This window comes from Eubalaena glacialis, chromosome 3 (assembly GCF_028564815.1).
Source record: "Eubalaena glacialis isolate mEubGla1 chromosome 3, mEubGla1.1.hap2.+ XY, whole genome shotgun sequence".
In the NCBI taxonomy this organism is placed as follows: Eukaryota; Metazoa; Chordata; class Mammalia; order Artiodactyla; family Balaenidae; genus Eubalaena; species Eubalaena glacialis.
This window is the reverse complement of record NC_083718.1, coordinates 115,862,052-115,884,339: the sequence shown is the minus strand read 5'-3', so window position 1 is coordinate 115,884,339 and position 22,288 is coordinate 115,862,052. Positions and strand designations below refer to the sequence as shown.

The following is a 22,288-nucleotide window of genomic DNA, read 5'->3' as shown; positions in this document are numbered from 1 at the left end:
ACTTCTTCACGGAGAGAGCTTGGGCCAAATTCTCAGGGGACTCTCAGCTGCCAGAGCCAGCAGTCACTTTCTTTACTCCTTAACTTCCTTGACTAGCTTGTGATAAGTGATACTGCCTTCCAGTCTCTTCTTGAAGCGTTTGCCTCCTTTGGCTTCCAGGACAGAGTTCTCTTTTTCCTTCTGTGACCCTTTCTTCTCCCTCTCCTTTGCTGAATCCTTTGCTTCTACCTGTTCTCTAAATGTTAGTCATCTCCAGGATTCTTTGACCTTTTTCTCTATATGGACGCTCCTAGGGTAGTCTCATTTTCCATACACTGATTAGTCATAAAATGTAATTCCATCCCAGGTCCTTCTCAGTAGTCCTGAGATGCAGGTCTGCTGACTACTAGACATCTCTACTTAAACTTATTATACCAATTCTAGTTCTTCACGCTGAAAAATTACATTTACCTGGAAATCATCTTGACTAGTAAAACTTTCTCATTTCCCTTCCTCCAGTCTTTCCTCCCTCTGGTTCCCCTTGCATACTCTGGATAGAATTCTTTCTCAACTGGAATGCTGATCTCATTGCTCGCTTTGTTCAGACCCTTCAGGGGTTCCTTATTGTCCCTTTCTAATTTGGATCTGACAGGGTTGCACATTCCCTGAGCCCTACTCCTGCAGAATCCCCCACCCCTTTGTGTTCTGGGAAACCACAAAGGAGTACTCACGAGTGAGTCTATCCAAATCTTTCTATTTCTAGATGCTTTTATTTAAGAGGCATTTTTTAGTAATTTGAAATTGATTAATTGTGGTACCTGCTAAATCGCTCTATCAGAGACCTCTAGTAGAGTGGTTTAAATAAGATAGATATTTCCTTCTCATATAACAGCCCAGGTGTGAGCAGCCAAGGGCTGGCAGGACAGCTCTGCCGTGTACACATGGTTTCTGAGGTTGTGCCTGCTTCCCTGTTTTCTAGCCAGCAGGAAAAGGGGAAAAGGAAGGCCAAGTCCAGTAGCCTTGTCTATGTGGAGGTTACCAGGAAGTGAACAGTCACTTTTTCTCACAGCCTGTTTGCCCAGCTTAGTCACATGGCCATCGCTGGTTGCAAATGAGGCTCGGAAATGTTATCTCTAGTGGGCCGCAGTGCACCCAGCTAAACTGAGTGTCTGTTACCAAAAAGTAGAAAGGGAGAATGGTTTCGGGAAGATACTTAGTTGTCTTTATCACAGAAAGAAAGAACTATGTTGATTAAAAAGCCAAACTGGCAGAAAATGAGTGATTTTTTTTGAAAAACTCATCTGGACCTACTCTGGAAGGTTTCGGCAGTCACAATATGTAAGTTATAGGATTCGTTCAACACCTTCTACTGTTTTTCCTTCCCCTTCCAAAAAAAAATATATGTTATTCAGGGTTAAGACTATATGAATGAAAAGGGCAGTTTGTAGCTCTTATCCTCAACTAATGCATCTGTGGTAAAAATTGGTGGCACCTGATACATGGGCAGATATACAGAGTAACGCTCATAGCGTGGAATTTCCCTCTACACTCGCCATTTATATTTTCACATTTAGTACAACTTTTGGTAGCATTTTATCACCATCTTCAGAACATTTTCTGAAAGATAATGTTGACATATTCTTTCTCAGTGGTGTTATCATTCATCCTGCCATCTTGTATTCTTCACTCTCAGATGTGTAAGTAAACATCACCTATCAATGTGTTGCATATTGGATCCGTTTCTCAGCTGGTGTGGCTTGGCACACAGGTAACAGCATAAGTACCTGTTTGCCGAAATACAGATCCTCTTAGCCCACAATGCAGAGCACTCCATCTGGGAGCAGCTTCAGCATTTTTCCACTTTGTACAGTACAAATATTATCATTTTCTACTATATCCTATTGGGGAAAAGTGTAAGAAATGCTGTTTAGATGGTTTGTGTCTATTTCTTTTCCTTTTTTTTTTCAATTCTAGATTTCTTATTAGAAAGTAGTTGTAATATGTAACATGCTACCATGATAAAAGGTCAGTCTCCATTCGTAAAGTAGTAAAGACTATCATGAGACATCAACTACTTTGAATTGACTGTAGTGTGAAATAGCAAAGTTAGGATGTATGTACAGATTATTTGTCTAAAGAAGATCTAGACTTGTTTATACATGCCTTACATAATGGCATCATATTCCTAGCCCATGTGGCCCATACTTAGGGTGACAACAACTCCTGGTTTTCCTGGGAGAGTCCCAGTTATACCATAGCCTGGCATCTCACCTTGTTTAGCATTTGTCACTATCAAGAGTTTTCCAGTTCAGAAGGTGAATTATATGTTTACTTATGTTGCATATAGCTGGTCTCAGCTATCACAGTTTTCTTGACAGTCATATACTTACTTTGATGTCATTTTTAGGGCTGTTTACCCTAAATAATTCTGGGCAGAATGGTGTAGTGGTTCATGCTTCATCTTTTCCAGAATACCTAAGGTAGGCATGGACAGATCTTTAAGCTCTGGGAACACAAGGACTGTATCTATCTTGTTCCATTATGTATATTCTCAGCAACTATCACATCACCTAAAGCAAATATTGTTGAAAATATAAATGGTATGAACTTGATGGCTTCATGACAACAAACATTTTCTGAAGTCTCTGATGGGCAAGGTAAGTTATCTTCAACTACAAATCCCTAATACCTAACACAATGTATAGTGTTTGAGAATGAATTGATGAATGATTGAACAGCCACTCTCAATCTTAACATTGGCAGCCTCTACCTAGTGAGACTGGTCCATCAAGACAGGAGGCAGTATGATTATAGTTCTCATGTGTTGCATGTAAAAATTATACAAGTGAGCCAGTTGTTTCTTGGTTATAATGATTTGTTTTTACTGTTTTGGCTCTCATGAGAAAGAAAGGAAGATGAGATTTAATTGCTCCAAAAATGATCATACCTCAGAAGGATAAATTCTGTCACTTAGAAGATTTAGACCTTAGTTTACATCCAATGTCTGATACTTTAGTCTGGAATTCCCAGTGAGTGTTCTAGGAATGGGTACCAGATGGCTGAAATATCAGTTCATTCATCAGCTGAAAGCCTTGGGCCTGACTGTGTTCACCCTCTTAAGTTTACCCAAAGGCATGTAAAAATGTCCTCTTCTCTGTGGGTCACGACATGAACTGGGCTGGGAAGCGCCATTAATGATCTCTACAATTAGAATAGTAGATACTTAAATAAATACATTGGCACCATTGGCACTCAAGCATGTAATACATTTTTGCAAAAATGTTACCTTGGGCCATTTTTTCAGAGTTAAATAGATGCCATGCTTTAGCAGAAAGTAAATATCCCCAAATCTCCAAAGTCAAAGATCTTCATGTAATCTTCAAAGAAGCAACTCATCTGAAATAACTTACAGCATACTAAATTAGAAATTATGTATTTTTATAATTAAAGTGATGTGTAAAGAAATTATGTACCTTCCCAATTCAAAAGGTTTAGGGATTTTTTACAAACTGTGGACTGCTCAATTGTGATTCCATTTTATAGCTTCACTAATTCTTTATAAATGGGGGAAGTGTTATAAATTATAACATCATGACTGTGGCTCTCTGTTACAGCTCCATTAGTTTGTTATAATTTGGGGAAAAGGAGAAGAGCATGAATTCCATGCACATCTTAGCTAGTGAACGTCTTCCAGTTAAACGTCCTATCAGACCTGCTTTTCTAAAGATCATTTGTAATTTTCACAAGAGTTACACAAATAGATGCTAAGTCCTTAGAAACAAGATTAAGCAAATTGAATATGAATAAACATTCCTTTGAAATAGAACAAAAGTGATATTCCACCAAGTTTACCAATTTATCATGACTAATTCTAAAGCAAGGCTTTGTTTGCATTCCTCTAAAAGGCTAACCCTTTGGGGTCATTTTTAGTCAACTCTAAGATGGTTTCTAATGTTGATAATGAATTACACTATAATAGAGATTATGTTATCAAAGGTCATTAATGATTTTTAAGAGTTTTGATTGTCCTTTATCTCTGCGGTATTTGATTTATACCTTTTCTCTTGAAGTCAGCTCCTCCTTATCTTAGTTTTCTTGATTTTCTTTTCTCTCTTTCCTTCATTAATTTTTTTTTCATTAATTTTTTTTTCACCCTCAAAGCCTTCATGGTCCTTTTTCCTCCCTGTTGCCACCACATTTCAATCCTGGGTTTTCCTCAAGGTCTCCCACCTTCCCCAATTTTTTGGACATCTAGGGCCAATTTTGGAGAGTACTTAGTGTGGGAACATCCTGCTATGTGCTTAACGTTATACTGGGTGATTTGCATATCTTGTCACAGTGGTATTTTATCCCCATTTCACTGATAAGGAAAACAAAGGCCCAAGTTTACACAGCACGTGATGTGAGACATTATTTGTGTTCCTGTTTTACAGTTGAATTGGTAAGAGGTGGAGATGGGATGAAATCTCAGGGAGGCTAGCTCCTTAAGCCTCGTTCTTATCCATTATGCTACCAACTTGTTAAGAATTGAATTCCATTTTAAATTATTAGCTCAGAAAAAGAAGACTCTAGATTATTTGCGCATAAATGACACCATTTCTTGATTATCTTTGTACACGTTTAAAATATTTGGTTTTGTTCTCATACTATTACCCCTTATACCTTTGCTCCACCTTTATTGCTACCCTACTGTTCGGCTATTGTTTACTTATAAAATGTAAACTCATTTTAATATTGACCTAAAGAAAGCACAGTGAAGAATGAAACTATGCTGCCTTCCCCTGTCTCCATTAAAAGGTATAATAAAGGGTTTTTATTTTTGTTTTTTTACTGTTCTGTATAGTTTTTCCCAGAAACCAGATTTTATTAGCATGAATAATCACAGGCTTTGATCACAGGTAGGATTCTTACGGTATTATATGCTGGCTCCCTTTTGATTATGTTGCACATAATGTTCAGTGAAATACATCATATGTATGTGTTCTCCAAATATAGATGAAGGCAGACTATTTGGGGTTTTAAAATTGTGCTTCACCCCAGAAGTATTACAAAAAGATAGCTGTCAATCATCTGTATGTTGATAACACTAAAGTAATGTTTTTCAAACTATCTAAGCTTATAGATTTCATGGCCAAGCATGTGAGGGCTTATATTTCTTTTCATTTATTATATATAACCTACCTACTTTTTTTTTTTTTAATCCTATCAAGCATTGTTTACTTTTTTTTTCACACACACACACACACACACACTGTATTTTATTTTTACAAGAGATAAATAGACTGACACCAAGCATTGTAAATGGATGACCACAACAAAAGCAACAATGATTGCAATTACCAAACACGAAACACACTCATACTATGTCATAATATTGACATTCAGTCCAGTAATCCTCCACTGTAACAGCTCCTTTACTTTGCAGTGAAAATTGATTTGTATATTCTTTGCCTCTGAGTCCTTGTGGGATTTTTTTTTTTTTAATTCAAACAGAAAGTCACAAAAATTATAATCATCCTCATCAGTTCACTCAGTCCCATGTAATTAATTTTTTTTCATCTTGATCTTTTGTTAGCACTTTTATGAGTTCATCAGTTTTTCATTAGAGTTCTGAAAATGCTTATTCATTCAGTTCAGCAGTATAGTCAGTTACCAGAAACCTGTACTTGTCAGAGTCTTTTCCATGAATTCCTTGAAGATGAAACCCTTTTATAGGAACATATTTGCAAAAGCATCAGAGTACACCCAGAACTGTCTGTAAATGACAAAAGACTTAAAAATGACCACAGTTAAAGATTTGATGAAAGTTCATAATAGTGCAATTGGCAAGGAAATTTAGTTATTTCTGAGATATACATTTTAAAGTAATAACTAGAATTATGACTTATAACATTATACCAGAACATATAAGATTTTTAGAAATTTCACGTAATGTCTGAAACATTTATATTAACATATTTCCATACAAATAACCCAATGAAAGTTTAGTATTAGTTGTTTTGTAACCTACCTACTTTTTAAAAAGACTTGAAGAAAAAGAAAAGAATAAAGGATTCTGGAAGATGTATGAGGGGAAAAAAAAGGATTTGAAGGGCTTATGAAAAAAGATTCAGTTACAATAAAACCATGTAAATGGATGTAAAAGAAGAAGGGTATGGAACAGTAAGTGGAGAATTAAAAGAAATCTGGGAGTCAACCTTGACACCCTTCTCTCCTTCATCCTCCCCATCCAATCCATTGAGTCCTGCTGTTATTTCTTTGGCCTGTTAGCTCACAAATCCACCCATTTTACTCACTTAGTTCTCCATCAGTCACAGCCTAGTCTTTCCCTCCATCCTTTGCTCAGAGCAATGCAGTAGCTGCCTTCTTCATCTCACATCTTCCCTCACTGACCTGTACACTAGGCCTACAGTAATCTTTTCAGAGACACAAATCTGACTTAACCCACCTCCCCCCTCCACTAAAAACACATCATTGGCTTCCCACTGCCCTTAGGTTGATGCCATCAGAAACACTCACACTTCCTCATCTCCTGCCGCCCGTTCCTCTCACTGCCCAGGCTCCAGGCCACTGACCTTCTTTCAGTTCTTCAGTGTTTTCTGCTCTCCCTCTTTCTCCATACGGCCTTTGGACGTTCTGGTCCAGCCCACCGTGCACTCTTTCTTCACCCCTCACGTCAGTCCTGACTTCCTCCTCAGTCTTACTGACTGGCGGAAAGTCCCGTGTTATCCGCCTTCATAATCCCAGGCAAGCAGGGAAGGTCTGGGTTTTCTGGAATCTGAAATTGGGGAAGGAGCCCTGTTTAAGGAAAAAAACACCAAGTTAGAGACATAAAAGTAGGTGCAGGGCCTTGAAAGGGGCCTGTGGAAGGAAGGTGTCCTGAAGCTTGAGTTTTCATTGCACAGCAAATCTGCCTCTGCCTGTTCCTCTTCTTGGTGGCTCTTCTCAGTTGACCATTTTCTATATCCAGTTACAGGAACATTTCTCTCTGTGAGAAAGGAAATAGGCCTGAATTTGCTCACCAAGTTTTCTCCAGGAATGTGCATCATGTTAATACTTGAGTATACAGTATATATTTCATGGATGAAGGGATGAGTAAGTGAATAATTAAATGAAGACTCAGGCTAAGAGTTAATGTTTATAATGCATATATAAAATTTAACCAGATTTCTTGAAAGCCAAAGCTAAGTGGAGAACATCTGGATTCCATGGCTCTTTATATCAGTAATCGTGAAAGACAAACTTCTTTTCACAACTAGTAGTAAAGATGCATTTGTATAGGGTTCTTTCTGTAAAACAGCTTATTCAACACAGTGAATAATAACAGTGGCTAATCTTATTAAGCACTTACCGTTCTGGGCACTTGCTCAACACTTTGACACGGTTTTCTGATTTAAGTGTTTATCGACTCCAGTAAACTGTGTGTGTGCACAGTTAGATACAATCAGAACTTCTGCATCCATTGCCCAGGGGGAAGGGCAGCAAACTCCCGTGCGGACAAGGAAAAAAGGAAGGCCTGAGGATCTGGCAGCTTCATTATCTCAGGGAGTTTGCCTCTCTGGTGCTCCTTCCTCTCTGGCCTTTTACATCACCTGGCTGTGTGTTTAATTGGTGCTCATTTGCCTCTGCCCTAGAGTTCACACTGGCTTGTCACCTGCTTTCCATCAGGAATCAGATCTCAGTCTTCTCTCCTGGTTAACGTGTGCCGAAATTTACCTTTGTCTTTTTGTTTTCCTGTAAAATGTTTAATTATGAGCCAAACTGCATGCAGATGGTCTATCAGAATGAGTTACCTTCAGAATAACCTGTTCCAAAGAATTGTGTACTGCTGTCCATCTGGACATTGAAGGACGCCTGTCAGAACTGGTCATTTTGACTTTGGCATAATTAATAGTGACCTTATGTGTCACTGTAATTAATAGTGACAGCATTTGGCTCCCAGGTTCAGTGCCTTCTGAGCCCTCTCCTGGAATGCTGTTACAGGGCTGCGTGATTCATTCAGTTACAGACCTTTATTAAGTGCCTGTCCTGTGCCATGCCCTGGGGACGTGCAGATGGAAGAAACTCTCCTCCCTTTAGGTTAGGGATTCAAACCCAGGTGGAGGGAGAAAGGGAACTAGCCAGACTGATGGAGCTCCCAGTTCAGAAGGGTCATGAGCAACCATTGTCTAACTCTGCATACGTTTTTAGTACTGATGGCTAAGGTCCCTAATAAACTGCCAAGTAGCCTTTTTTAACTAAATAAGCTACCTATCCAGGGTACACTGTATCAATGTCTGAGTATCTTTTCCTAACTTCAAGAAGTGTTTTGAGAGTTAGTAACTAGAGCACCGGGGCAAGGTACTCACATGCTTTCTAGCAGTCTTTACCAAGCCAGGAATAAAAACCGCTAGGCTCCCAGCTGTCCATATCCAGAGCAGATATCCATGGGTTTGTCATCAGAGGGGCATTCTGTCCCAAAGACAGCTGGAAGAGAATGTGGCAGACTTCCCAGGACCATGGAAAGCTGCTAGGGTTTCAGGGAGCTCCATCCTAGTTCACTTCCCTTAGCCCAGTTTCAGGCATGTGCCAGACATACTCTAGAGAAACAAGATTGAAGGTGAGTGCCCTTAAAAGGAAAATGGTCATTTTGGGTCTAAGTTTCTATCTTACAGATGGAAAGAAGCAGCAGAAATGCAAATAAAGCTCCCCTTAGAAATCCCACTGGCTGCCTAGTAAACTGGATGAAATTATGATTATAAAGGTTTGACCAGACACTTAGTTCTGATCTTGGGATGGCTTTCTCTGGATCCCTTATTAAGATCCATTAGCTGCTGGCTCTCTTTTTAGGGGCTAGTCAACCGTTTGCCCATTATCTCTTTTTTCTGTTTGTATTTACTCCAGGCTGCTTTCTCAGTCAGGACAGCTACTTTATTATTATTATTATTCCCCTTCTTATCTCTAGGATCTGTATCCAGCACACAGAGTATACTCCATAAATATTTGTTGAATAAAATGAAGTTTCTAGTAGAGGGTATATTAAGAGAGCCCAGTAGGTCCTGAAGCATTTCTGAAATTCTCTTGGCCTGAGTTTGTGGTTAAGGGAACGCTAGTGCTAACTTGTAGAAGAGACTCTGATGTTGTGTGGAATAAAATGTGGAAGCCCTTGATTTAGAGGCTTTTCTGTATTGTTCCATGAATAATATCTCATTTCTAGCTCTCAAAGATGGGACTTGACTTTTAGAATTAAAAGCTACAAGAAAAAGCAAAAAAGTTCACATTTGTTATATATAACTTTGTTACATATAAATATAACTCATTTGTTATATTTCCTAAGATATTTTGCCTTACGTCTACTAAAGTGTATTTAGAGTTATATTTCTCAGCTTTGAGCTTTGAAGTAAATTTTCTCTGTGAATAGCAGTACTCTAGAGAAAAACCCCCAATAGGTACTAAAATATAGGTACTAAAGTATACTTTGTGTAAAGTTCTTTTTATAGTTAACAAGTTCTGAAATTTTTATAGTCCTCTACTTTCAGGCGTTAAATGGATGGGTTTTGCCCAGTGTGGAATCTGATTTTGATAGGGTTTATATAAGAAGTTTCCTGAAAACTCTGGAATTTTTTTCTTTAAATATTTTTTTCAGTTATTTTTGAGGTATCTAAACCAAAGTAGTGTTAGAAGAAAACTACTTTTAAAAGTATAATTTCTTATCATAATCTTTAAGAGGGAGTAACTGTAGTAAATTGTTTTATTTGTATACAGAATTATATCAACTATAGAGTATCTTGTATAATTGTAATCCATAACTGTTAACACTTATCTAATACCAGTAATACAGAGCTCTGTTGGAAAAAACTGAATCATTCCTTCTCATTCTATATGTGAAGCATTTATTTTCTTTAACCATATGAATTTTAGGTACCTGAATTGGGTATGGTGTGTGTGCATCCATGCACTAGGGTATGCTGGGTGTTGAGGAAGGGTTATTCGTAGTGAGGGTGTAGCTTATTACCTCTTTATGAACTTTAATTTGTTTTCCTTTTACTTATTTCTGTGAAAGATTTGAGAATTTGATCCTCACCAGTCTCTTGGGTGTTCTCCCATTTTCCCAGTTTGACCAAGAAGGCTGATTGTTTTTTCACAGAACACTGTAGAAAGAAAATGAAAGTTGGTGTTTGATTCGGTAGGGAACTCATACCTAGGTGGAAAGTGTATGTATTAGATTGATTAATCAAGCTATTTGCTTCTTCTTACATTAAACTCTTTTCATTAAATGACATTTCAAAGCCATTTGACTTTCTTCCTTTTAATAGGGGTATGAAGACCTAGTGCGGATGGGACAAGTTTTTTAAGTTTTAAATTAGGTGATCATTTTCTTTTTTTTTAATAAATGTGTTTATTTATTTTTGGCTGCGTTGGGTTTTCATTGCTGTGCGCAGGCTTTCTCTGGTTGCGGCGAGCGGGGGCTACTCTTTGTTGCGGTGTGCGGGCTTCTCGTGGTGGCTTCTCTTGTTGCGGAGCACAGGCTCTAGGCACGTGGGCTTCAGTAGTTGTGGCTCGCAGGGTCCGTAGTTGTGGCTCACGGCATCTAGAGCACAGGCTCAGTAGTTGTGGGGCACGGACTTAGTTGCTCCATGGCATGTGGGATCTTCCCGGACCAGGGCTCGAACCCGTGTTCACTGCATTGGCAGGCGGATTCTTAACCGCTGCGCCACCAGGGAAGCCCTAGGTGATCATATTTTTCTGTTTTAATGCTAGACTTTTTCTGTATGCTAATAATAATCTCATTAACGTAAGTTTTCCAGCAAACACTACCACGTTTACACTGCTAATAAACAGGAAAAAAGAGCAAGATTTGAATCCTGGTCTCTTTGGCATCAAAGTTGTGCTCTTTCTAGTATAATATGCCACCTCCTAATATAAGAAATTTTAATTGAAATGTTTTTGAATGAATAAATGAAACTGAATGCAAAGTTTTATTGTCAATCATTTATTACAGAATGAATTCTGTGTACATAGTGTGACATGCTAGTTCAAAATTCAAGAAATTGGCCCAGTCATTTTCAGTTAAAGACTGATTAAGATGGGCTTGCTTTCACCTTAATGATTCTTTTTCTGCATTCAGATTTAGCAGACATCTTTGGGGGCTTACTTTGTGTCAGACCCTGAACTGGTATTTCCACTACATGACCCACATGACCCTGAGAGGTGTTGATATCAAGATGTTATAGGTGAGGCATGGATGCTTAGAGAGGATAAGTAAAATGCTAAAGATTTTTCTCCAGAACCAGTTCAATTCAATCATAATAACATAGCAGCCATCTAAAAACATGTTTGAACTTAGAATGTACATAGTCTAGCATGAGTATCTACAATTAGGCTATAATCTTATCTACTTTCACTTTCCTATTTCTGTTGAGAGTCAGCTTAGGCAATAAAGTTAACAAAGATTGAGATCTAGCTTCTAAATTTTAATAGTTTTACCGGGATACAGTTCATATACCATACAATTCACCCAGGTGTACAATTCAGTGTTTTTTTAGTATATTCACAGGTTGTCAGGTTCAGGGTTGTTCTGAACCTGACTACTGGTTATTGGTTTATTCCATTATTATTGGCCGTAAGATAAGAAACAGAATCACATATCATAAAATAATATAGCTCCATTCTTTGTTATTTTCTGATTCATCTTTGTCCAACCAAAGTCCAATAACATTCCCCTTTCAGTTCTAGTACAAAAAGCTTCCTCAACTTCCATGAGAAATGTTTGCTTACAGGCATATTAAGCTGATTTTCATACGTGCCATGGAGAAGTCTTGGAATGTGAAATCCACTTCCTTATAATGTAATTCTTTACGTTCTTTGCAACAGACATATTATAAAGGAGAGTCCAAAGCATGTACGCAGTTAGTACTTATTAATGTGCCTTCCTCAGGTTAAAAAAAAATCCCCTAATAACCATTTATAGCCATTCTGAGTCCTGACTCACTAAGGAGATCAAGCCTCAAGATAACTAGGTACGATCTCCTCTCTCATTGACTTGACTTTTAGATTAGAAAGTCACCTGAGGATCATAATAGACTTAATACACTATATTATATGAATATGTATTTAACGTCCCATGTACACACACACATACACAACATATGAAAAGCAACTTTTATTTTCAAAGTGCCACTGCATCTTTAATTCAGTTAGTGGTTGAAACACTCCCAGTTCTGCACCCAGTTTTTGATAGGTGAAATAGGAGAACGGACACATTAATTGAAGTCTTATGTTCGAGATAAGAGCTAGTCGGTGGCTGACATTGCAGGAAAGTACTGGTTTCCTGCCTTATGGCCCAGGCACTTCCTTATAACTGCATTTAAACCATCTATGCCTTGGTTTCCATCTCTTGGCTTACCCATTAAATGTGATATCTATTCAGGGGCATACTAGACTAATAATAGAATGACATTAGGGTTATTTGTAGTTTCTATAACATGATTTCTCCCATGTGTCTATGTCATTGACTTGCTATTTCTTCCCCCCAAATTATCTTCCCTCCCCTCCCCACCACCCCATGGCAGCCCCCATCCTTCCAGTCTCACCTGAACAACCAGATCTTTGTGAAATCCTCCCACTTACCAAATGCAAATGTGAGTTTTCCCTGTCCTGTGCCTCTCCTATACCTTGCATTAACCAGGTCAGCAATTTTCTTACCATGTTGTAATAGCACACTTATTGCTTGTCATCCCCCATTAGACCGGGAGCTCCTTGACGGGCCATTTCTATCTTCTCCTCCATGGTGCCTGACTTGTGGTTTTCTTGAATTCTGAGTCAGTGTCATAAAAGGTTGTTTTTAGGGAAGGTGATGATTACATAATTTCACTCCTCTGTCTCTTCAAAGCCAAGGACGACAGTGAGAAGGTCTTTCCTTCAACAGCCAAGCCTTAGCCAACAGCACAGTCATTGGATGACAGCGTGATAGAGAAGGAGGTTTGAAGATGAAAGATTCTGTTAGCTCTGTCACTTAAATTGGCTCGGGAAGGTCATTTAAGATTTTTGTGCCTCAGGTTTCCTCATATCCTTGGGCAATAGTAATGCCTAGTTCACTGGGTTATTGTGAGAATCAGTTGAGATATTTTATGGAAAAGTAGCTTGCAAACTGTAAAGCACTGCAAACATGAGAAGTAAAGAAAAGAGACGATAGAATTTGGTAGAAAGAACAGGTCGTTTGGCCTTAAATGAGGTTTTAAATCCAGACTCCACCACTAATTATTTGACTTCCACAACTTAACTCCTGTGAGCCTATTTCTTTACTTGTCAAGGGGAGGTAATAACACTTTGGCGACTTAGAGTAATGTTGTGAAGGTTAGATGGAATTCAAGCAGTGTTCCACTTGTGTTCTGTCTGTATACGTTCAACTGTTACCAGCCAGAGCTTTTGTACATTGTATATTCATACCCCTGCACCCTCTTTTCTGTGGCAGATTGTACCCCAGGGAGAGCAGGCCCTTTCTCTTAAGCCGGGAAGATGGACAGCAAGGGGAGGCTGCCGGAGAACGTTACGGGTTCGCCTGGCCTTTGACCGCAGCCAGCCTGGGTGTGCCTTGGGACAGGGGTGAGGCAAAGCCTCAGTCTCGTGTCCCAGCACATTCCTAGGGCAGCTGTTTCTGCTACAGCTTCTTTTACCATTTCTTTTTGAAACTCCATATTGAAGTTGAAGCATGCATACGAAAAAGGCACATAGCCTTAAGTGTACAGATCACGTTTTATGAACTGAATATGCCCTTGTAACCAGATCATTCATTCTCGTTGCTGCCTGATGTTCCACTTTGTAAATATACCACATTTCATTTTTCCGTTCTAGTGCTAATGGGCATTTGGATAGCTTCCAGCTTAGGGCTGTTGCAAAGAGTGCTGCTGTGAATGTTCTTGTTCACGTCTTTTGATGAGTATATGTATTTCTCATGGGTATATACTTAGTAGTGGGATTGCTGGGCAATAGAGTTTGCATATATTCAGTTTTGGTAGATATTAAAGCAAAAATTTCCCAACACAGTTATATGAATTCACACTCCCACCAGCAATGTTTAAGTGTTCTAATTGCTCCACATCCTCACATCCTTGGTATTACCTGTCTTTTTAATTTTAGGAGTTCTGGTGGATATTATAAGATTGTGTAGCATTTTGGAAATAGAACCATTCCCTCAGCCCCCAAAACCTCAACTTTAATACATTCATTTTCAGGAATGTGCTGTGTACAAAAGCAGGAGATTGTATCAGATGGCAAAGCTCCTGGTACGGTGCTTGGTATATGGAGGGAAGATGACAAATGATAGCTGCTATCATCATCATCATCATCATCATCATCATCATTACTCAATGCCTTCTCTGTTCCTAAGGGGAGAGAATAGGGCACGGTAGATACAAAGGTGAATAAGACATAGTCTCTACCCAGGAGGAGCTCAAGTGCTAGTTGAAGAGACTAACACTGGAAATAGATTATTTTTAGACAGTATGATAGGAGCTTGAGAAAGAGGTAGTGCTTGAGCTGGGACCTGAAGAATACGTCAGAGTTCAACAGAAAGAAAAAAAAGGAAATGGGCTGGAGGAAACGGCAGGGGCCCAAAACCCTTGTTGGGGAGTGGCAGTGTGGACTGCATGCTGGAAGAGAAAAGCCATCTGAGGCTGGAGTCGTTGCGTGCTGGTGTTGGTTGTTCGGGTGTTATCGCCCTTGAAGGGATGTGCTGGGCCGAGCTGGTGACCATTCAGGGTCAGTGTGACATTACAGTACTCTACTGCTGTGTTCTCTGCCCCCCACCTTTTTTACCTTTTCCTCCTCCTCTAGGAAAGTAATCAGCCTCCTCTTCTCTCTCCTGGGATCAAAACCTGTCCCAAGTACAATGTGCTGGAAAACTACCATTGACACTCTGACAGCTGCAAAATGTCACTGGTTACAAGAATCCCACAGTTTCTTTGCTGTGTGGTCCTTTAACTTTTTATGTTGAGGACTGGCTTAGAGTTTTTATTCTTGCTTGGGTCCAGGTTGCTTGTGGTGGCAATTAAGTTTAGTAAAATGCTCTTCTGCCCAATACAATATGTAGACCGTGAATAAATGTTCCTGAGGAATTTTGATGTTGATTATGATGATGGTGATAAAGGTGATGATCAAGAACCCGTACAGTGTTTCACTGATTGAGCATCAGCTGTGTTTCAGGCATTGACTGTATAGCAGTAAGGAAAATGGACATGATCCATGTCCCCATGGAACTTATAATCTTATGGGGGATCAGACAAGTGAACAGTTGGTTCTGCCAGTGTGATAAGGGCTGTGATGGATAGAGGTACAGAGTCCTGTGGGAGCACATCAGAGAAGCACCTCACCCAGACTAGGGATCAGGGAGGGCTTCCTGGGAAAGGCAACAGAAACCTGATAGCCTCATGAAGGGATGAGGAGGAAGTATTCCAGGTAGAGGAAACGATGCATCGGAGGAGCAGAACACAAGGGAGAATGGCTGGTTGGAGAAACTGGAAGAAGAAACTAGAAAAAGAAAGCATTTTCTCATTTAATGTTTTCACTTGCATGTGTCATAATGTCTTTTGTTTACCTGTTTTCTAGGAATGTTTACCCTTGCGGAAGTTGCTTCGCTTAATGACATTCAACCGACTTACCGAATCCTGAAACCATGGTGGGACGTGTTTATGGATTACTTGGCTGTCGTTATGTTGATGGTAGCCATCTTTGCAGGAACCATGCAACTTACCAAAGATCAGGTGGTCTGCTTGCCAGTATTGCCGTCTCCTGTAAATTCAAAGGCACACACACCACCAGGAAGTGCCGACGTTACCACCAACATCCCGAAGATGGAGTCAGCCACAGACCAAGACCAAGATGGGCGGATGACAAATGAGATTTCCTTTGGCGCATCTGCTGTGACACCTGACATACCTCTCAGAGCCACATATCCTCACACAGATTCCACGGTTCCAAATCAGGAGGCAAAGAAAGAGAAGAAAGACCCAGGAGGCCGAAAAACAAACTTGGATTTTCAGCAATATGTATTTATTAATCAGATGTGTTACCATCTGGCCCTTCCGTGGTATTCTAAGTACTTTCCGTACCTTGCTCTTATACATACTATTATTCTCATGGTCAGTAGCAACTTTTGGTTCAAATATCCCAAAACATGCTCAAAAGTAGAACATTTCGTTTCAATATTAGGAAAGTGCTTTGAATCTCCTTGGACTACTAAAGCGTTGTCTGAGACAGCATGCGAAGACTCGGAGGAAAACAAGCAGAGAATAACAGGTGCCCAGACTCTACCAAAGCACGTATCTACCAGCAGTGATGAAGGGAGCCCCAGCGCCAGCACCCCGATGATCAGCAAAACTGGCTTAAAATTTTCAGCTGAAAAGCCCGTGATTGAAGTCCCCAGCATGACCATCCTGGACAAAAAAGACGGGGAACAGGCCAAAGCCCTGTTTGAGAAAGTGAGGAAGTTCCGTGCTCACGTGGAAGACAGTGACTTGATCTATAAACTCTATGTGGTCCAAACAGTTATCAAAACAGCCAAGTTCATTTTTATTCTCTGCTACACTGCAAACTTTGTCAATGCGATCAGCTTTGAACACGTGTGCAAGCCCAAAGTCGAGCACCTGACTGGTTACGAGGTGTTCGAGTGCACCCACAACATGGCATACATGCTGAAAAAGCTGCTCATCAGTTACATATCCATTATTTGTGTTTATGGTTTCATCTGCCTCTACACTCTCTTCTGGTTATTCAGGATACCTTTGAAGGAATATTCTTTTGAAAAAGTCAGAGAAGAGAGCAGTTTCAGCGACATTCCAGATGTCAAAAATGATTTTGCGTTCCTTCTACACATGGTAGACCAGTACGACCAGCTCTATTCCAAGCGTTTCGGGGTGTTCTTGTCAGAAGTCAGTGAAAATAAACTGAGGGAAATTAGTTTGAACCACGAGTGGACATTTGAAAAACTGAGGCAGCACGTGTCACGCAACGCCCAGGACAAGCAGGAGCTGCATCTGTTTATGCTCTCAGGTGTGCCCGATGCTGTCTTCGACCTCACAGACCTGGATGTGCTAAAACTCGAGCTGATTCCAGAAGCTAAAATTCCTGCTAAGATTTCTCAGATGACTAATCTCCAAGAGCTTCACCTCTGCCACTGCCCTGCAAAAGTGGAACAGACTGCTTTTAGCTTTCTCCGTGATCACTTGAGATGCCTTCACGTGAAGTTCACTGACGTGGCAGAAATTCCCGCCTGGGTGTATCTGCTCAAAAACCTTCGCGAGCTGTACTTGATAGGCAACTTGAACTCTGAAAACAATAAGATGATAGGACTTGAATCTCTCCGAGAGTTGCGGCACCTTAAGATTCTCCACGTGAAGAGCAATCTGACCAAAGTCCCCTCCAACATTACAGATGTGGCTCCACATCTCACCAGGTTAGTCGTTCATAATGACGGCACTAAACTCTTGGTACTGAACAGCCTTAAGAAGATGATGAATGTCGCCGAGCTCGAACTCCAGAACTGTGAGCTAGAGAGAATTCCACATGCTATTTTCAGCCTCTCTAATTTACAGGAACTAGATTTAAAGTCAAATAACATACGCACAATTGAAGAAATCATCAGTTTCCAGCATTTAAAACGACTGACTTGTTTAAAATTATGGCATAATAAAATCGTTACCATTCCACCCTCCATCACCCACGTCAAAAACTTGGAGTCACTTTATTTCTCTAACAACAAGCTCGAATCCCTACCTGTGGCAGTGTTTAGTTTACAGAAACTCAGATGCTTAGATGTAAGCTACAACAACATTTCCATGATCCCAATAGAAATAGGATTACTTCAGAACCTGCAGCATTTGCATATCACGGGGAACAAAGTGGACGTTCTACCAAAACAGTTGTTTAAATGCATTAAGTTGAGGACTTTGAATCTGGGGCAGAACTGCATCACCTCCCTCCCGGAGAAGATCGGTCAGCTCTCCCAGCTCACCCAGCTGGAGCTGAAAGGGAACTGCTTGGACCGCCTGCCAGCCCAGCTGGGCCAGTGTCGCCTGCTCAAGAAAAGCGGGCTTGTTGTGGAAGATCACCTTTTTGACACCCTGCCACTCGAAGTCAAAGAAGCATTGAATCAAGACATAAATATTCCCTTTGCAAATGGGATTTAAACTGAGATCATACGTGCACATCCGTGTGCAGGAACAACTTCCTAGATTGCAAATGCTCATGTACCAGTTATTGCAAGATAATGCGTTTTAGGAGTAGATACACCTTTAAAAATACAACACAGAGAGGATGCATAGAAGGCTGATAGAAGACATAACTGAATGTTCAACGTTTGTAGTGTGTTAAGTCATTCACTTCCAAATCTTTTCTTTTTTTTTTTTTCTTTTGGGGAAAGGGAAGGAAAAATTATAATCACTAATCTTGGTTTCTTTTTAAATTGTTTGTAACTTGGATGCTGCCGCTACTGAATGTTTACAAATTGCTTGCCTGCTAAAGTAAATGATTAAATTGACATTTTCTTACTATACCACCTTTTTTTGAGGTGTCTTGATTTACTTTGCTTAATTGGTGCAATAGTGCTTTAACTCAGACCTCTGAAGGCACATCAGGTCCAATCTTGTAAATTTAGATTTGCTGAAATACTGATTTATTTTTTGTTTTAATTTCAAGCACCTCAAATAAGCACTTCTTATAATATTTAACTGGTGCTACCGCTTCTGAGAATCCCATTTTGTAGATTTTACACTCTTAAAGGCCTGGAATGCAGTAAAAGTGTGTAGATCGTTGAGGGAGTTTTGTTTGTTTGTTTGTTTGTTTTCTAAGAATAAATAACAAGAAAAAATAAAAGAATGCTCTCCTTACTCATAGCTGTTTTTCCATAGTCTGGAGTTCTGGTTATATGATACATGTTTCTATCACTACTATAGAGCTGCCAATAAATAGAAAATGTTATTTTAAAATAAATTTAATTACAGGCAAAATAAAAATTTTAATGGCTTGATGACTAACATCCTTCCAGTATATCACCATTTGTAAGATAACACAAATTCAAAGCAAGTATCATTAAATTACTTGCCCTTTCCACTGTTGTAGGGGGAAAAATAGGATTTGTAGTTCATTGAGTTGGAAAACTGACTATATCTCTATTCATTTTAGTGACAGGCTGTACTTCCTGTGTTTGTCTGCAGCTAGGAGGGGTCATGTCCGGGGAAATGCTGGCAGAATATACTTTTTGGATGATAGTTTTTCCTTCTTTATCTAACTTACAAAGTGGCTAAACCCATCTCAGAAAATCAAAATATTCCCTGCCACCTGTGTGGGTATTGGTTGACAGGTATTTCATAGGCTTTTCTACAGGAGTGTTTTTTCAAGAGAAGAGAACTGTCTGGCACTCTGGGTAACAAAGTAGTGTCCTCTCCATATACGACTGGACTCATTTAGTGAAACACTGGATAGTCTCTTGAAGGATTTTGCAGAGAATGTGAAAAGATGGACTCAACATTCTTGCTTTTCCTCCCCAAAATTGATCTCGGGCTACTACTGGCCTGTTGGAAGCGGTGGCGACCTTTGCTTGCCATAGAGCTTCTAAATACCTCGAGAAGTAGTATCGCTAATAGGAAAGGCTGCAGCCACTGTGGCTGAGTTAGCAGCTGACCCCAGCTCCAGCATCCTGGCCACTCCCTCTCCTCCTAAAAGACTTGAGGTAGAAGACTAGCTTATAAAAGACCAAGTTTAGAAAATCGGAGGACAGTGGCGGATTTTTGGTGTAAGCACGTTCTCTTCCAGGTACACATCTTCCATTTCTCTCAGCATTCACTGATACATTCGCTGGTATTGATTATGTACCAACTTTGTGCCTTGCAGGTTCAAGGAACTGGGGATTAACTGTTGGAATAAGTCACAGCCCCTGGCTACATGGAGGTTTATAACAAAGTGTGGGAGATCATATCAATTAGGCAAATAATACAAATGATTGATTACAGTTGTAATACAGAAGGTGTACAGAATCTGTGCATGAGTAACGGCTGGGAGGGGGCACATTTGGTTAAAGAGGAGCTTCAGGGAAGCTTTGCACTTAGAAACTCTGCCTGTAAACACTCCTGGACATTTCCTTACCACCAGCCACGTAGGGCACTGTTCTCCCTGCGTAGTAATGCCACCAGCAGAAATTGGTACAGCATCTTTAGAAGGATGCCACACTGTCTTGCTTGTAAGATAAACAGGCCAGATCTTACAATCCTTGCTTTATGGACTGGGAGACTTGCCTTCCTCTCTTAAGACAAGTGCCTGTTGTTTTTTTTATTTCTTTTTTTCCTTTTTTTTTTTTTTTAAATTTTATTTATTTATTTATTTATGGCTCTGTTGGGTCTTCGTTTCTGTGCGAGGGCTTTCTCTAGTTGCAGCAAATGGGGGCCACTCTTCATCGCGGTGCGCGGGCCTCTCACTATCGCAGCCTCTCTTGTTGCGGAGCACAGGCTTCAGACGCGCAGGCTCAGTAATTGTGGCTCACGGGCCTAGTCGCTCCGCGGCATGTGGGATCTTCCCAGACCAGGGCTCGAACCCGTGTCCCCTGCATTGGCAGGCAGATTCTCAACCACTGCGCCACCAGGGAAGCCCGTGCCTGTTGTTTTTGAAGGGCACAAGTGGCAGCCTACCCACAACTCACCTTGCTTGTCAGAGGAGAGGCCTGTAGGAGCCAGAGTCTGACCTTCCCACAGCCTGACCACTGGCAGCTGCCGTTAGGCACCTGTTTCCTCATCAGTACTTGGGGTTCAGTCACTTAGAGCTAGCTGATTGGTATTAGATGCCTTCAAACAATATCAAGGGGTATCTTTGCTCTTACCCAAACTTCTATTGACTTTATTAGCCCTTAATGATATCCTTGAACTCTGAAGAGTTCACGGTCAGTTGATTTAAATGCCGCATTCCTTGCCACTGTTTGCAAATAGCCATATTTTAAAAGAGGCTTCCTAAGAAATGCTGATTCATTTAGCAGACTTTAAATACACTGGGTCTTGGAGTCTCAGTAAAACAGCAGATGAGATTATGGGCCCAAATATACTGTCAACCCATATGTCTTCACAAATTTATGCTGGCACCGCATGCTCTAGACATGGGGGAAACACAAGTTAAAATGTACAAGTTTGGCTTACTAGTATTTTCATATCTTTTTCTAAAGTCCCTGGAGCACCATTTGAAGAAAATTATTTTAAAGTATCTTTAAATGTTTCATGTCTATATGAATTCCACAGAGTCTTAGAGAATCTGGCTTGTTTTCAGCTGTTTGACTTCCTTTCCACCAACATTCAGTTGGCTCTGCAGAGAGGATTGGCTTTTTCAGGGGTTCAGAAAGATGAGGTGAGATTGTTAGTGGGACCCCGTTTTAGTAGTGGAGATTTAGCAATTTAGTAGTGGGTGGGAAGAGATCATTCTCTGTAAGTCCTGGACAACAGTCCTGATCGTTGGACATTTTTCATATACAAAGGAAAAGGTGTTATATTTTATTAATATTACTGCTAGTACTTTCTGTGACTGCCTCCCCTGGACTCGACTTCGGCCAGCAACTACACTCAAAGTTGCTGATGGAGCAAACTCCAAAGTGCCCTTGAGACCAATGCCCACTGGTTGTTTCCATTCACCTGCTGAAGTGAAGCCAGAGGGCTATCCTCTCGCTAGGACCTCTGGCAGCACTTGAGTCAGTAATTCATTCCAATAAAATGGTCCCTTTATCATCCCTAAACAAAGGCATTACTAACAAAAAGCCCCTTTCATGAAAAGAAGGGGGAAAAAAAAGCCTGGAAAACAGTTTTCAAATGTCCTCTAACTTGTGACTGTGACACAAAACAGTGGCCCTGTCTGGCCCTGGCCAGCTGTGGCTCTTCTGGGACAAGTGCACCAGGTATTCAGAGTGGTGTCTGCTGCAGGGGAGGGGGCAGAAGACCATCAGGCCACAAGCCCTCGCCCATCAAGTCTTGCCTAGCCTGGGGAGACGGTCATGCCCATGCCACCAACATCGGGGGAATAAGCCCCTTAACTCACAAGTCTTACAACTCCAAAGAAGAATAGCTGTGCTGTCTTCGCCCTTCTGCCTCTAGAAATACAATGTATAAATTGCCCAAGTAAGCCACAACTTGCTCGTGGAAATGAGTAAGATGTTTTTACTTGGATCTCTGACTCATGACCCAGCACCCTCCCACTGCTGCAGGACCCCTTTGCTAGAAACTGCCCCTGTCCTGCTTGCTGTCTCTAATCAGCTCTTTCTTTGCTCCCAAGATTTCAGGCTGTGGAGTGAGTGTCTGGATTTGAA

General features: G+C 40.4%; 1 protein-coding gene across 7 annotated transcripts in view; it reads left to right on the top strand.

Annotated features, from left to right (window-relative positions):
- Window positions 1-18,765, top strand: part of LRRC8D (leucine rich repeat containing 8 VRAC subunit D) — a 110,327-nt gene extending 91,562 nt beyond the window's left edge. For 4 of the 7 annotated variants that reach the window (XM_061183914.1, XM_061183913.1, XM_061183912.1 and 1 more), the window contains one exon: window positions 15,565-18,764. In XM_061183914.1, coding sequence (XP_061039897.1) covers window positions 15,567-18,143 — 2,577 coding nt within the window. In that variant the 5' untranslated portion in view covers window positions 15,565-15,566 and the 3' untranslated portion in view covers window positions 18,144-18,764. Of the gene's footprint in view, window positions 1-15,564 lie in introns of all 7 variants that reach the window. The other 3 variants (XM_061183916.1, XM_061183917.1, XM_061183920.1) reach the window with 1 other exon arrangement.
- Window positions 18,766-22,288: the final 3,523 nt, after the last annotated feature.